Source organism: Phodopus roborovskii, unplaced genomic scaffold, assembly GCF_943737965.1.
Source record: "Phodopus roborovskii unplaced genomic scaffold, PHOROB, whole genome shotgun sequence".
NCBI lineage: Eukaryota > Metazoa > Chordata > Mammalia > Rodentia > Cricetidae > Phodopus > Phodopus roborovskii.
The window spans coordinates 47,805,103-47,822,312 of NW_026126407.1; the positions used below are offsets into that span (position 1 = coordinate 47,805,103).

The following is a 17,210-nucleotide window of genomic DNA, read 5'->3' on the forward strand; positions in this document are numbered from 1 at the left end:
CACTCAGACTGTGGGACTCTTCTTGCAGACCCTATCCCTGCATGCCTTGACCTAGCTTGCTGCTCATGTCCCTTCTCTGTTATGCATGTAGCAGCCTTATATGCTGCTGTCCCTGAAGGGGGGAAACAGCCTAACATGTAAAAGAGGATACTTGAGCATTTTACCAAAATTTTCTTCAACTGAGTCATGGAGGCAGAGCTGGGGAATTTAAAGATGGTTTTTTGAAAACAAATTTATAAGTAGTTTTCTGGAATGCTAGGTTAGTCATGATCACCTGTGCTCAGGGACCGTCAGTCCTGTAGGGTGGCTGTACATTCAAATGCAGATGACTTGGCATTGCTGCTTTGCTCTTACAGGCCTTGCCTGTTGCTCCTTTGCCTTCTCTTCTGATTATCTCTCATCTCTGCCCTTTGCCCCCTGCATCTCTGTGAGCAGTCCCAGTAGATCCAGCATTCCAGAAAGTTCCCTCTTGCACCTTCACAAACTCATAGGAAACACCTTTGGGTTCTTTGTTCATGTCAGCCTGCCTCGACATCCCATTGGCTCAGTGGTGTGGTGGTGGGGAGCTTGAAGAAGGTCAGCAGAAGAGATGGGCTGCATGTGAAGCTGTGGATGGCAACACTTCCTAAGCAGAGGTGGCAGGTGACCACACAGGCAGAAGTGTTGGCTGAAAGGAAGATAGATCATCCCGGTAGTGTAGCATGCTTAGAAGTCTGTTAGAGGCTGCACCTCTTCTGCCCTGCCACTGCAGGGCTTTAGCCAGGGTAGGTCTACAGCTCTGTGCTATTCGAGCTCCTATCCTGGGGCCCTTGACATGTTATCTTTTTTGTTTTGTGTTCTGTGCAGTATCACAAAGCTAGATAGAAGCCTTTAGCCAACACCCAGTGAAGTAGGGAAAGATCAGAGGGAACCTGGTGGGATCCTGATCACAATGTAGAAGCCAGAAGTATTCTTCAAGGGCATGTCTCTGCAAGACTTGGGGAGGGGAGAATCTGATGTCTGGTGATTCCAGAAACCCTGGTGGCTTCCATTGTAGAGGACACAGCTTTCACTTGCTGGGAACTGATGGTGCCTGCTGTATTCTTCCTGTTGGTGAACTGTCCTCCTACTGATGAGCAGGTGTGATTTATAGAAGATTTTGCTGTGCTAAAAACCTGCCTCTGAGATGGCGATGATCATACCAGTTAGACCATGTAAGGCAGAGGTCAGACTAGTATGTGGCTCAGCATGACTGGCTGGAGTCTTTCATCCTAAAAGGCTCTGCCTAAGTGTACAGACTTTTAGCTTCAGTTAGGACACAGCTGTCAAGTACTAGTATCCCAATACTAGTGAGAGTTGACTTGTGCCTCCTGGCCTGCATGGATTTCCTCAGGATAAGCTTTATGAACTCACCATATAACAATAGGGTTTACATTATGTCTCAGGTATTTGCCTAGTGGGCAACATAGCATTCCTGTAGCTGTTGTTTTCTGTGGGTACCTGGGAGCATCTATAAAAACAATGCATTTTATAGACCAAAAAGTCTTATTCACTCAGAGGTGTAACTTCAAAACTGTAAACTGTTACAGGGTTTGCTAGTCCTGAGACTGACAGGTAGATGGAGCAGTCAGTTCTTAATGTGCAGAGTGTCCATGATACGAAGATAAAAGCAGATTTGTACTAAAATGTACGGTGCTACTCAAGAATCCAGCCAGGAGAGGGAGCCATACAGTAGCTGCAGAAGGACCCAAGCTGTGAGGGTAGGAACACAAGGTGCCACCAGTGCATGACAAGAGCTCTGAGGAGTCATGAATAGTAAGCACCACCCAAGAGATTCAAATCCCACTACCCATCCAAGAGAAGAGCTGTGCCCTTCAGCAGCCCACAGCCCTGTAGAAACAGTGTGGCAAAGACATCTTTAGGGGCTTTGCTATCAGCACCAGCTCAGCTCGCCAATGCCCTCTATTAGCAGAATGTAGCATCACAAATGAAAATGCATCCCAACAGTGAGTGAACTTCCAGAGCCACCTCAAAGTATGATTTTGAACCCAGCTGAAGTAATAAAGGGATGACTCTTGAAGTAGATTGCCCTTGAAAAAGGGAAAGGAAGCTGGTGAGCCTGCTGTAAGCCAAGAGGTGGTCCTTGTGCCTGAACACAGGCCATGTTCTGATTGGCTTGAGAGCCAGAAGAGGCATATTGGGCCTGCTCTTGCTGCTGTAGGTGGTCCATGTTATTGCTGCAGGATGGCTCCTGGAAGGGTCTCTAAATCCTCACCATGTAGATATTTGGAGTGTGAAGTATCAGAACCCAAACAAAAGCGATTACAGGCCCTCCTATCATAGAAGGACCTGTGTGGTAGCCAGTCAACTGGGGTAATGGCTTCAGAAGCACTTGGGAACCTGACAGTAGCCAATGATGTGGACCCAGGTGCTGTCAGCTGGTGGGTTTAAGCATTGGGCTTGGTCTGGTACTGTAGCCTGCTTGGTTTCTTTTGAGGTCTTAGGGACGGAATGATGAGATCTGTGAAGACCTTTATGACAGGGGCTGTGCATGTTCTCTGACTTGCAGAGTGGGCATTCTGTGCATGTGGCTTGTCTGGGACAAGGGCTGCATGCCTGTGCCCTGGTATCTCCCCAGCCCAAGCTTCCTGTTTCCTCTTGTTCTTCAGTCTGCTCCCTGACACTATTTTCCTGTTTGTTTGGTTTTTGCACAGCCCAGCCAAGCGGCTCTCCAGCAGGAAGGTGGCAAGGTAGGCAGAGCCTCGATCACTTGCTAAAAATCTTATGAAATACTCTGGTAGTCATCGTTTCTGAAAAACATTTAGAAAATATTCCTTTCCAGGTTTTTTTTTTTTAATTCAAACTTCCAAGTTATATTTCATGTTTTGGGATAGAAAGTAATTGAGGGGAGAGGTTACAGAAGGGATTTCTAGGTCTGAGGGTTCAGATATAGACCTGAGGCTTATAGCAGCTTCTGATGTTCCCTGTGTCCGTACATACTTCCTGAAGAGCTGCAATGGGCTGCATTCTCCCTGTGGCTGCTCTAGGAGTCAGTCTCGTAGAATTGTCTCTGGGTGGCCGCCTGCCCAGCCTATGGTCTTGTCAGCCCAGTGGCTCACATGAAGAGGAGAGGGGAGGGGTGGAAATGGTCTTGCTAGAGTATTGGGTTTTTTTGGTTTGGGTTTGTTTTGTTCTGCTTTGTTTTCAAGACATGGTCTCTCTGTGTATCCCTGGCTGTCTCAGAATTCACTCTGTAGACCAGGCTGGCCTTGAACTCAGAGATCTACCTGCCTCTGTCTCCCAAGTACTGGGATTAAAGGCGTGTACCATCACTGTCTGGCCTTGCTAGAGTTTTAAAGGCCAGCTTTTGTTTTTGGAGTTTGGCTGCTGTCGGCTTCCTGCTATAAAAGGTGAGTTGTGCTTCTGTCCTCTGGTTGGCCCCTGGACAGTCTTCACTGAAGTCAGTGTTCAGGTTTAACATGCTGATGCCCTCCGTATGGCCAGGCTCAGCCAGTATTACTTCCTCCCTAAGACAAGCCGAGTCACTGATCACCTTCATGCTCTCCCTTGTCTTCTGAGTCTCTAGCCTGTCTTCACCGTTTAGCCCTGTCTTGGGGCCATAGGGGAGCATCCCTCCTGTTTTGCACAGGGTGTCTCCTGGCTTCACAAATAGGGTCTTTGCATGTCTCCCCACACCCTGTGAATTCTTTCTTTCAGAGATTGAGTTCCCAGCCCCAACCTTCCTTCTCCTGACTTACCTCTTTTTGTTTTGCATATCTTCCTGTGGCTTCCTGAGAAGGGAAGGAACAGGGGATGAAATTCAAGACCTTGGGTGGGAGTTTCCTCTGGTTGGTTTGGGTCAGGTTGTGAATTTTCCTTAGATTTTTCTGGAGTCATTGGTCACAGCCTATGGTCCTGAAGTTGCTACTAAATCTAACTTCTTTGTTTCTTTATGACTTTTCTCTCTGTGGAAGCTTTGAAGATGTTTTCTTTGCTTCTCAAGAGACATTTAGCTGGTTCTGGTACTGCATATCTATATTCACAACTACTAAGAGGCTGAGGCAGGAGATTCAACTTAGACTGTATCTCAAAACTTTTTAAAAGCTCTGGGAATGTAGAGTTCATGGCTAACATGTGGGCTTTGAGCTTACTTCCCAAAATCATTTTAAAAAGAAAAGAAAAAGATAATAATTTATTTCATGAATCTTGTTGCAAGCTTTCTTTCATTTATTATGAGTTGCTAAGTAAAGGTGAACCCTCTAACCTGGAAGCTAGCTACTGGCATCTCATAGATTTGTCTTCTGTGCCTTTACATCCCCTCATCCTGGAGCAATGGCCTCCTGGCTGCTTGGGGTCTACGGGGAAACAGTATCTGCACTTCACCTTCTCTGGTTGTCACCTCTTCAAGAAGGGCACTGAGCTCATAGTAACTTCACAGCCACCCAGCTGTACTTCTTTACAGCTCCACAAGCAATGGCTTGGCTGCCCTGCTCATATCCTCCTGAACAAGCAGTGGTTGAAACAGTCAGAGGTGAGCTGCTCAGCCTCCCTTGCTAAGATCCTGACAAGGCCAGGGGCAACTGACAGGCTCTGTGTCTAGAGAAAATCTAGCATCAGAGGTATCTCATGGCTTGGGAAGGCTGGGCAGTGAAATTTGATCCTTTGAAATGGTCTCTGAGAATGTATTTTTCTTGTCTAATGTATTTGTTGCATCAAAAGTCAGCTTTCATGTTCACAGTTAACTTATGAATCAAAAGTACATTCTGTAATGTACTTAAAAATGTCAAAGCATGCATGCAGATTTTTTTGTTTGTTTTTGGAGACAGGTTTTCTCTATGTAGCTCTGGCTGCCTTGGAATTCATTCTGTAGACCAGATTGGTCTCAAACTCACCTGCCTCTGCCTCCCAAGTTCTGGGATTAAAGGCATGCACCACTACTACCCAGTTTACATGTAGATTTTAATCCACTGCCATTGTGCCCATAATTTCATCCCAAGAATTCTCAGGAAACACAAGATGGCTGTTCTGTAATTCATGTTACAAGATGTCCAACCATTTATACATTATGGCTAAGATGGATATTTTGCAGTATCCAGCTGTGACTCTGTGTCCTGGCTGTATCCATGAAGCTGTTCCCTCCCTGTCCCTGTTTATGGAAATGGCTCTTCTCCCTGAAGCACCTGGCACAGAGTTGGCCCAGTGGGATTCACAACAGGGACATGATTTCTGTTCCTTGAGCAAAATGTTCATCTTGTTGGCCACAGTCCCTTCTCCTGGAGGTTCTTGAGTGGAGTTGAAGGAAGAGCTCCTCTTCTTGGTGGGGATTATTAAATAAGCCACACTCCACATTCTAGACAACCTCAGTTTCACCAAGAGGCCACATGCTGGTGCTCAGGGACAGCACATTCCTTTACTTTAGATAGGCCCAGGCTTTGGCCTCTGCCTGAGGTAGCCTCTAGGGTCTAGAGTGGGCAGATTCCTTTCAGGGAGTGGCATGACATTGAGGTCAAAGTCCTGTTGAAGAGCAGTGACTGACCAAGAACGTAGCGCTGATCAACACCCTCTTGAGAATCAGAGGGAAGACTAGAGCAGGCAATAGAAGAAAGTGACTCTGTCAGTGTGCATGGGCTTATAGTCCCCGGGGTAGAGGAGCTTGCTTCCTTTGCCCCCTAAAATATTCATGAGGAAGGGGGGAAAAAAAGGAAATGTGCAAGCTCAGTCAGTGAGAAAGGAAACGGCTCCATTCACTGATAAAATGAAGTGGCCACAGCTGAATCCTCAGTCTGCTGAATCCTCAGTCTGCTGAATCCTCACCAAAGCAATCTATAAAATACCCTTGTTGAAAATGCACAGAAATCCCTTACTTGCCTGTAGATTGTTCCTCATTTCATAAGAGAAGGCCGGTGAGCGTGAATGCGTTCTCAAGGTCACACAGATCTGACCATCAGGCCATCAAGTCTAGAGCCTGACCCCCAAGTGTGGGACAAACTCAACACACTGCTTTACTGCCACTTCTGTACAGGTGCCCTGAAAGGTGTGTGAACTGCTGCTAAATTAGACTTACCACAACTAAGCAAGTTAGTCTGCAACACAGTGTCCATTTGCTCAACACCTGCCCAGGCATCTGCATCTAAAGAGTGGCCCCTGCCAAGAGCACAATGAGGGGCCCTTGGGGTTCCATGAGACTGCAGGATTGGTGCCTGGGTCTAGCCTTGACCACTGGCACTGGTGCCCCAGAGGACTGCACCTGGGTTCTTCCCTAGTTCATCTGTACTAAGTTCCACCTGAGTGACTCACTGGGTTCACAATGCCCTCAGGATCCCTAACTTTCAGTACCACAGAGAGCACACTGGAAACCAACAAAAGGCAGAAGCTGGGTGTGGTGGCACATAACTTCAATCCTAGCAGAGGCAGGTAGATCTCTGAATTTGTGGCTAGCCTTGTCTACATGGTGAATTCCACACTAGTCAATCAACACAGCAAGACATGTCTCAGAGCACAAATAAAATGTGTGTAGAGCTGGGCACCGTGGCCCACAGCAATCAGGAAGCTAAAGCAGGAAGATTTCATATTTGAGCCCAGTCTGTTATATAGCAAGAAAGACCTCTTCTCAAAAGAAAAAGAAAATCATACACATGTAGGTATATTACACAGGAGTCAAGATTCTACATTAACATTTGATGGGCCTCTGGTGGATTTGAGATTATTTCATATCATGGTGAAGAATGATGTGTTTTATTGCATCCTGGTCCAAAGTACCCTGTTGTCCCCTCAGCTGGCAGGGGAAAGGTTATGCTGACAGGCTCCAAAGAGTGCTGGGAGGACTCAAGCTACAGAGCACAATCTGCTTGTTCCTAGCCCCTTGGTAATGCTGCCTGGCCCAGGGACACCCTTTCTTGGAGCTTTGATCAGGAGAACAATACCCCCCCCAGGAGTTGGGGGGGGGGCATGTGCTCCATGATGCTGATGTCTGCCTTTCAGAGATACTTGGAAGTACTCTTGTTGGAAGAGCTTGTTGTTTGTTTTTTTCCATTCTTCCCTCTGCTATTGGTTCTTTTCTGTAGGTATCTGCACCAGTCAGGGACTCTGACCATGGAGGCCCTGGAGGACCCTCCTCCGGAGCCTGTGGAGTGCCCAGAAGAGGATATTGCTGACAAGGTAGGTGCTATGTGCTGAGAACTGGGAAGAGATATTAGCTAGCATTACCAGAACGCAACAGGGGCTGAGGCCTGTCCTGTGTGCTCTGTGAGGTGGTGGGAGGTGCTTGGGAACACCTGGTCTCTTCTTCGCACTTGAAGAATATTGTTGTCACAGCTCAGTGGAAGTGGCAATAATGTCATCTGGTTATTTAAATCCTTTGTTCAGCGTTGGTTCCCTCAAATGCCTATGTCATAAAAGAGAGGTATTTCATAGCATTTGGGCAGAACAAGCCACAAGGAATAGAACCAAACCAGAGCCACAATATTTTATTATATTTATCTATGGTTATATATGTATATGGTTACACTAATGCCACACTAATGTGTGGCAGTCATAGGCGGTTCTCTCCTTCAACCATGTGGGTTGAGGGATAGAACTCAGGTCGTGAGGATTGGTAGCAAGTAGCTTTACCCAGCGAACAATCTCAGCAGATTGCCATTAGTTACTGGGATTAAATTGTGCCAGGTTCCTTCATGTTAGTCATTTCAGGGGAGCACCAAAGAGATTCCAGAGATAGTTTGCTTGGTATTAACAGCTTCAGAAAATAGAGCCCATGACCATCATGGCTAGGAGCATGGCAGCAGGCAGGCTGGCATGATACTAGAGCAGCGACTGAGGGCTCACAACTTGAGAAACAATCATGAGGCACAGTGAGCTAAATGGAAATGGATGGGGCTTTTAAAAACACAGAGTCTGCCCCCCCCCCAGTGACACACCTTCTTCAACAAGACCACACCTCCTAATCCTTCCCAAACATTTCCTTCAGCTGGGGAACAACTATTCAAATATATAAGCCTATAGTGGTCATTCTCATTCAAACCACCACATTTCACTCCTTGGCCCCATAGTTTTGTAGCCATATCATAATGCAAAATGCATTTAGTCCATCTTCAAATGTCCCATCATCTTTCACAGTCTTAATATAATTTTAAAGTTCAAAGCCTCTCTGAGTCTCAAAGTAAGCATTCTCTCTCTCTCTCTCTCTCTCTGTCTCTCTTTCTCTCTCCCTCCCTCCCCCCCCCCCAATCTCTGTTTTTCTAGACAGGGTTTCTCTGTGTAGCTCTGGGTGTCCTGAAACTCACTCTGTAGACCAAGTTGGCCTCGAACTCCCAGATCTGCCTGTCTGTTCCTCTAAGTGATTAAAGTTGTGTGCCACTACCACCTAGCTGTAATCTCTTAATCATAACCCCATATAAACACAAAAAAGAAATTATATACTTCAGCATGGAATAGCACAGAATATATATTACCATCCAGAATAGAGGTATCGGGGTACAATGGGGAAATACTGAACCAAAGCAAGACCAAAACCTAGCAGGGCAAACTCCAAATCCTGTAGCTCCATGTCCAGTGTCAAATGGTTTTGATGACTCCACCCTTCCAACCTTCCTGAGTCAACACACTTCTCTCTCTTGGACTGGTTTCCTCCATCTGCAGCTCTCCCTGGCAGACATCTCATGGCTTTGTCATCTCCAACATCCTAGGTCTCTAATAAAATCCAGGCTTCACCTTCACAGCTTCCCTGCCACATGCCTGGCCTGAGCTGTTCTCCTTAATCTCAGAGTGAAATTCCATAATCCCTTTACTCGTGCATCATTTATAACTAAAGCCAGAAGCATGAAGTTGGGATGGAACCTGGTCTCCTTAAGTCACGTTACCTTTCTGTAAGGTGTACGGTTTTTCCTCTGCCGCTGGTCTGGTCCTGCCGCCGTGCCAGGCGGGACTAGGAGAAGGAGGAAATAGGAAGTAGTAAGGAGAGTCAGGATGGAGTGTCCTGGAGAGAACAGAACTGCCATTCCTCCGCTCTTGGTAAGACCACATGGAAATACATAGAAATGGGTTAATAATTAAGGCAGAGCTAGCCGATAAGAAACAACAAGCCAACAGAATTATATCAAATACAGAGTCTCTGTGTGTTAATTGGGGCTGGTGTGGCGGCAGGACAAGACCAGGCGGAGGTGGGAGGAAACAAAAACCTACTCCTTACACCTTTCCTGTTGCTTTGTAGCAGAAAAGTCCTCAGGCATTTCCTTTTTGCAAGTTGGAAGCATAGCTGGGAAGGGATGTGAGGTCTTGCTCTGAGGTCACCCCTCCCTTTATTCCATTTCTCATCAGGCCTTTCTTTATCTCTCTCAGCACAAGCCCTGGCTCTAATGTTCTAATGTTAAGTTTCCTGATTTTCTTTTCCTCTTACATTTTGTATTTCTTTTTGCCCCATTTTCTCTTTTTCCCTATAGACCTGCATAAGGATGATAGCTAACAACCACACAGTGGAGTCAATATTAGGCTGTCTGAAGTCTCCTCTGCCAAAACAATTAGTTAGTTTTCTATTTAGCCTCAGGCAGATTTTTAGAATATGGGTAAAGGTTGGCCACATTCTTTGCCAAAATACTGTAAGCCCACTTGCTCATATTGTTTCCCTTTGAACCTTGTTGATCTGGGCTTCCATAGTCCACATTGCTTTTAGTATTGCTGTCTTTCAATCTCCTGCTAGGACTGATGCTTAAACTCTGCATATAGCATTCAACACTTTTGGAATCCAGAGTCCTAATGTCTTTGACATTCTTCCAAAAACCCAGCATGGTCAGGCTTATAACAGAAATAGCCTACCCCCGATACCAACTTCTATCTTATTTTTCTACCTGAATAAATTAGGACATGACTGCTCCAAGGTATGGTTGAGAAGAAGGTTTTTATTGTACATACGAGGGAGAGTACAGCCAGAGGACTCTGGAAGAGTGCAGAGCAAGGAGAGAAAGTAGTAGACTGAACATGGCCAGCAGACTGAAGCCAGTTGTCTCAAGTTTATTTTAGACCTGACACTACTACTGTGATAAAAAAAAAAGCATGACCAAGGCAACTTATACAAGAAAGAGTTTATTTGGGGTTTACAGTTCCAGAGGGTTAAAAGTCCATTGCCATAATGGCAGGGAGCATGGTAGCAGGCAGGCAGGCAGGTACTGGAGTAGCAGCTGAGAGCTCACATTGTAAAATAGCCATGAAGGTTCTACAAGGGAACAGAACTTATAGAATGATTCTCCCTCCTCTCCTTTCCTCCCTTGCCCGCCCTCCCTCCCTCCTTAGAATAGTTTACAGTCTGTAATCCAGCTAGTTCAGCAATGACCATCTACCAATAGAAGGTCCAAGAATCCAGTAGTTGTTAAATCCACAAGGCTGGATGTCTTATCTGGTCTTTAGTATAAGCCAGAATCCTGAAAAAGTGGACTGTGATGCCAGTGAAGGATGGACTTGCTGGCAAGTTTGGGGGCAAGCAGGCAAAGCACAAGCTCCCTTCTTCCATGTCCTTACAGAGGCTGCCGGCAGAAGGTATGGCCCAGATTAAATTTGGGTCTTCCCAATTCAGGTGTTTTATTTAAGAAAAAATCCCCAGTGGTGGTACATGCCTTTAATCTCAGCAGTTAGGAGACAGAGGCAGGCCAGCCTGATCTATAAAGCAAGTTCCAGGATAGCCAGGGCTGTTACACAAAGAAACTCTATAGACCAGGCTGGCCTCAGATTCACAAAGATCCACCTGCCTCTACCTCCCAAGTAATGGGATTAAAGGGGTATATCACTATTTCCCAGCTGATGTTTATATTTCATGTAGAGAAATTGGGGAAAGGAAGCATAAATATCTATATAAGCATATTCGTAACAAAATAGGGCAGAAACACTAATTGTTTCTTTAACTGGTCATGTGCCCTTAGCTGGTATTTATAGCTACCTATTTATTTCCTCCACCCTCAGTAAGCAACCTTAGCAGGACATTCCTGAAGGGTCTGTGCTCTTTGCATTCTGCCTGGGCTAGAGTGTTGTAGTTTCTGATTGACTTTAATCCTAGGACATGGTAGCACCACAGACACCCGAAACAATCACCTACACTCCACACATAATCCTTTTTTTTTTTTTTTTTTTGAAGCCAAACCTTATCCAGCTTTATTAAAGATACTTTCCATAAACAATCATGGTATTTCAGGCAGGACATGGGCAGACAATCATTAACAGTTTGCAAGAACTTCCAAACTCCCAGAAAGCCACTATAAAACCCAGTGAAGTCTTCATTCAGTGCTTTGAGTGAGGGTTGACATTTCACATTAAGGATATTGTTTAACAACTTTTCACAAGCTGACCCTGACTTTCAGAAAACGAAATGAAAACGGCAGAATTATCTATCATTCTGAAGATCCACAATCTTGTCTAGAAAAGGAACCGATGCTCCTTTGGGGATAATTATCACTGCAAAGTCCAGATTGCCCAGTAGACCAGCAAAACCAATTTTAGGGGGTCAGGTTCCAGCAGGCTCTGGTTTTAAGGGAGTTAAGTCTATGTTGATGGTACAGGGGGAAGAGGATATAAAACATGAATTTAGTTTTCCCATACAAGCCATTTTGTGCCATGGTGGCCACATATGTCAACACCAGGACGTCTCTCCTGAGCCAAGAGGAGACCTTTAAATTGTCAAGGAGAGATGCTTTCATCAACCATCATCAATCCATCTTAGGAGACATTTTGCTAGTGACAACATGTTCCTCCCCCCCCCCACCACCAAAACAATGAAGTGTTCTGTGTGCTAACAACATAGCCTAAAAAAAAAAAAAGGTAAAACAAGATTCTGCATTTTTATACAACTTGATAAAAAATAGTATTTCAAACTGTACAGTCACCAGAAGTACACAGTTATCAAAATGCACACATCTCACTTGGCATCTCCAGCACCTTCAGCTTTCTGTGCCTGGTCTGTTTTGGCATCTCCATTTTCTGCAGGATTATTTGCATCCTTGCCAGCATCTGCTTTCCCCTTCTTCCCCTTGGGTACCTTCTCTCCCTTCTTTGCAGGGGCCTTTTTAGGCTTGGGCTCTGGCTTTGGAGGAGCAGGTTTAGCAGACAACCTCACGGATCTTTTCTGTGGCTCGTCTTGGCTTTATCTCCTTTAGTATCCCCTTCAGCCTTTCTTTTGGGCATGGCGGTGGCAGGGGACAGCGGCACTCGGGTTTGGTCCAGCCGGGGGTCTCTCTCGCTGCTTCTTCACACTGCTCCCACATAATCCTTCTTACCCCCATTGTGGGGAAGCATTTCGGTTTCCCCTTGGTAATCTGGATCAAACCTCTTCTAACAGTGCTCTTCCTTTTTTAGTCTGTTGGCTTAAGGGCATTGGGGGTCTGCTGGATCACATAATAATAACTGTAGGATGAGTTCAGGGACTCCTTGGACCTGCTGTGAGTCAGGCTTCAGAAAAATTCCATTAATCACCTGACTTCCATAAGCCCCTTCTCTAACTGAAGGGGCCACAATGTTTCTTGGGGTCTCCTGGAAACAGCATCAACTCAGAACCAATATCCAGTAGACCCTGGAAATTCTGATTATTTCCTTTCCCCAGTGTACAGTTACCCTTGTAAAGGGCCATAGGTCCCTCTGGGGAAGGACTAAAGAAAGGCTAACATTAAAACTCTTGGGTATTTTATCAAAGTCCTTCCTCAGGGAACCTGGTCATCTCTTCATTCAAGGGATTCTTGGTCTGCAAATTGGCTCAAGTTTGGAAATTGGTCCACAGGGCTAGATTCACTTTGTCCACAATCTAATGTAACCTTTCATTTGAGAATTTTTTTTGTTTGATCTTTTTAGATCAAACCAAAATGCAGTAGGCTTCTTACCTATTTTCATGCCCGGAAACACCAGGATTGATTAGCCAATACCAAAGCTCTGCATGTGAGTCATGCCACGATAAAAGCCACTTTGTGCTGACCATTACAATAACTAGATCACCTTGCCTTTGGCAATTCATTGCTGCCAGCTGGCCCCTGCTACTTGTGGGCCCAGTTAAACCCATTATATTTAACTCTGCCAAGCTGAGTTCTAGCATAAGGGAAAAGGTGACAACAGAGCTCTTAAAATGTGCCGGGCCCCCTCTCACCGTTATTCAGTTAGTGATGGGCTGTCTTCTGGGCCTTCCCATTAGGTTTTACATAGTGTACACACTCTTAGCATTACAATTTCTCTGAGCCTAAAAATCCCTTCATCAATATTAAGCCAAGGGATATCAGACATCTCCAATTTCTTTTCAGTAGGCCATCTTTTGACAAATGCTTCAGCCAAACATTCAAACACTTTTGACACCTTTTTTTAACTGTGCAAACTTCCATATTAAACCTAGAATTCTCACTCAATGGGACATATCAACAAACAGCCTGATCCAGTTTTATGCTCCTTCTACCATTACCCTATACCCTTAAAATCCATTGCACAAGCTGGGAGGTGGTGGTGCACGCCTTAATCCAGCACTCAGGAAGCAGAGGCAGGCAGATCTCTGTGAGTTCAAGGCCAACCTGGTCTACAAAGCTACACAGAGACACCCTGTCTAAAATAAATAAATGAATGAATAAACAAACAAACAATCCATTCTCATGCATATTTCCCAGACTTGTGAATGAATTAGCAGACTCATTAAGCTCTTTAGTAGTATGATGTACCTCATGGACTACACTCTCTACCTCCCCTCTAGAGCCTTCTTAGCCTTAGGTCTCATTATAGGTCTAGAGGCAACTTTTGGCTGGCCATGGGGGACATCAGTACTGTGCTGTCATTTCCTTCAGACTAAGTCACTGCTGGTTTAGCAGACAGTGAAGGATTAATTTCCTAAGTCAAAGGCAGAATAGGCCATATTTCTGAGTGTTGGGTGGGTGTGCATCTTCTGCTGAGGTGAAGAGAATACTTCCTCAGGGAAGACAAATCCCTGAGAACCCGAGGGCTCAAAGTCCTCCTGCACATCCCCATCCCAAGTTACCCGATCTCACTCTTGACCAATTAATCCCTTACTTTGACCGCTGACACCCCCTGGGCTGGGACTCATAGGTGTGCTCTGCTACTTGGGTTTTAGTTCATTTCAAATGTAGTTAGCTAACAAACAAAAATAGCCATCACACCAGCTATTCAAATACATGAGCCCTTTGAGGCTATTCTCATTGTTAACTCCACAGAGAGAGAACGATACCATGGGCTTGCCTTGTATACATTGCTGCAGCCTAGCCTGGAGCCTCACTGTGGCCATGTCCCTTTGTCAAGGACCAGTCTGAGTCTAGTGGCAGGGTGGCAACAGCAATCCTAACCTGGTTCCTCCTGTACCTGTCTGTGCCTGGCCTTGCCTTCCCCTGTGCCTCATCTCACCATATCTTACCGCTCCCTTCACTTCTACGTACCTCAGTTCACTTCCTTGTACACCTGCCTTTCTTCCTACTGTATTCATATGATTTCCACCTAGGTTTCCCTAGCCACCTGATCTCCTCTTTACTCTGCCTTGCATTCCCCTGTGCCTACTTTGTCTTGGTACCCTACCTGGCCTCCCCATTAAACCTGCCTTGGCTCCTCCTATTTCTGCCAGGCCTCTTCTCTGCCATGCTTCATCTCTCACAGCTCCCAGTCTCACCTTTACTCTCTCCCCTTCTCAGCATCTTCAGGGTCTTACATTGTATTCTGAGGCTAAATCCTTCCTCTGCTTGTCTCCATCCTTCCTCATAATACACTTCCCCCTGAAGGAGGAAAAGACTGAGACATGGACCTTTCTGTCCCTACTGTCTCCAGACATCTGTACCATCTCTATGTGTTTATCTGGCAGTTGAATCTCACAAGTGATTGTTTGGCTGGGTGAGCCTCATGGTTCCATGCACAAGCCAGAAGGTACTCTTGGATTCCCAATGACATTTCCCTTATTCTGTTGAGTCAACTGTGACCCTGTGGGAGCTGCACTGCTGTGGGTTTATGAGATAGTTTGTAAGGACGAGACTGGCTCCCACTCAGCATGTGGTATGGGAGTCCCCATGCTGCCTTGCAGATGTTCCATCGGGGCCCAGCTTCTGCCTCTTTCTGCTTGTTCCTCAAGCCTTCATCTCTCTGCCTAGGTCATCTTCCTGGAGAGACGGGTGTCAGAGCTGGAGAAGGATAGTGCAGCTGCTGGGGAGCAGCATGGCAGGCTGAGGCAAGAGAACCTCCAGCTGGTGCACAGGTGAGTGTGCCTGTGGCCTGGCACTGCCCGTAGCCATCACAGCATCACTCTGGGTCTGTGTATTCTCTTCCTCACCAAGCAGCATCTGCAGAGAACTAGCTCTTACCATTCAGGTACTGGGTGAGTGCCAGGTATGGCCAGAGGACTATGGAAGGTTGACACATGTGACTATGGAGTCGCTGACACATGCATAGACAACACACATGTTCACATGTGCTTGCATATACACAGAGACTTTAAGACTTTAAATTTTTAATACAGGGTGTTGGAGAGATAGCTAAGAGGATCCATGTTTGTTTCCCAGCACTCACATGGCAGCTCACAACCATCTGTAAATCCAGTACCAGGAAATCCAACACCTCGTCTGGCCTCCACAGACACTGCACACATGTGGTGCACAGACATACATACATACATGCATGTAGGCGAAACACCCACATGAAATAAAACAAATCTTTCCAAAAATTAAGCAATAAATAAATCATGGGGAGAGAGGCTCAGCAGAGAAGCATGTGCTGTAGAATGCTCTGTGTTCCAAACAGACCCTCAAAGTGGAAGGGTATGACTGTACCCACAGCTCATAGGTCAGTTTTCTGTTTTGTTTTGTTTTTTTTTCCTTTTGTTTTGCTTTTGTTTGCTTTTCCAGAACAGGGTTTCTTTGTGTAGCCTTGGCTGTCCTGGAATGAACTGTGTAGACCAGGCTGGCCTCAAATTCACAGAGATCCACCTGCCTCTGCCTCCTGAGTGCTGGGATTAAAGGTCAGTTTTCTGAAGTACTTGGTACTCTTCATGAAGCTGACCCAGGGTCCATCTGCAGGCAGTTCATAGTATGGGAGCCTCTGATGACTGTTTTTGAGAACCTACCCTGGGGGAAATATTCCAGCCGTGCCATTGGTCCTGTGTTGAGGCTCTTGAGGCTCTTGCTCCCCTCATTCATCCTTCAGTAACTGTGGGAGGCAGACGCTTTCTCTATTTTCCAGATGAGGAAATGGAGTCAGTGTAGCTTAAATGATTTTCCAGGACCTCACAGGACAGCAGTTAGGGGCAGTGGGGCAGAGGGCAGAGCCCTGTCCTGGGGGAACAGGTAAGGAAGGTCCTGTGCAGGGGCATGGCCTCTGCAGACCTCAGCTAAAAAGTAAACTGAACAGGAAGGCAAGTTGCATGGTTTCCTCACATGGGCAAGGCAGAACGTGGCACCATTGTTGTCTGAATAGAGCAAAAGAAAAGAGTCAGGAATGTAGTAAGTTTGAAGCGAGCCTGGGTCACAGTGACACCCTGTTTCAAAAAACAAGAAGAGGGGGGGGAAAGAAATGAAAAGAAACCAAGGAGATGGAGATGTGGCGTTTGCTCCTCTTACAGAGGACTTGAGTTCGGTTTCCAGCACCTGCGTAGCAGCTCACAGCTGTCTACAACTCCAGCTCCACCATATATTGCCTCATGGACACAAGGCACACATGCATCACAGTTACATACATGCAAGCAAAACACACATGCACATAAACTAAAAATAAATCTTTAAAAAAGAAACAATAAGGAGCCAGGTCTGGGGTTGTGTGCCTGTAATTCCAGCACTTTGGAGGTGGGGGTAAGGGGATCAGGAACCCTTGGAGATGTGTTCCTGAATGTGGCTGACCTTCCTAGGAAGGAGCCTGTGCTGCTGTTCTTTGCATTCCCTGAATGTCTCCAGGTGGGTCTCATAGGCTTTTGTGCTGAGCATCAACTTTCAGTCTTTAACTCTCAGAAGTGGGAGTGTGTGCAGACAGGTGTGTGTGTGTGTGTGTGTACACAGATTGAGGCAGTTGGTTCCTTTTTTTCTACCGTGTGTGTGTGTGTGTGTGTGTGTGTGTGTGTGTGTGTGTGTGTGTGTGTGTGTGTGTACACAGATTGAGGCAGTTGGTTCCTTTTTTTCTACCCTGTGGTTTCTGGGACTCAAACTCAGGTAGTTAGGCTTGGTGACAAGCACCTTTACCTGCAAGCACCTTTACCTGCCAGGCCGTCTTGCCAGCCCTTCAGGGGAACACTAAAGCTCTGTCTA

At 46.0% G+C, this 17,210-nt stretch overlaps 1 protein-coding gene across 1 annotated transcript in view; it reads left to right on the forward strand.

Moving 5' to 3' along the window:
* Rab11fip3 (RAB11 family interacting protein 3) overlaps positions 1 to 17,210 on the forward strand; it is a 75,938-nt gene that overhangs the window by 52,544 nt on the left and 6,184 nt on the right. Inside the window, exons 7-9 of the mRNA XM_051181053.1 lie at positions 2,694 to 2,729; positions 7,044 to 7,137; positions 15,072 to 15,175. Of these exons, the coding sequence (XP_051037010.1) occupies positions 2,694 to 2,729; positions 7,044 to 7,137; positions 15,072 to 15,175 (234 nt within the window). The remainder of the gene's footprint in view (positions 1 to 2,693; positions 2,730 to 7,043; positions 7,138 to 15,071; positions 15,176 to 17,210) is intronic.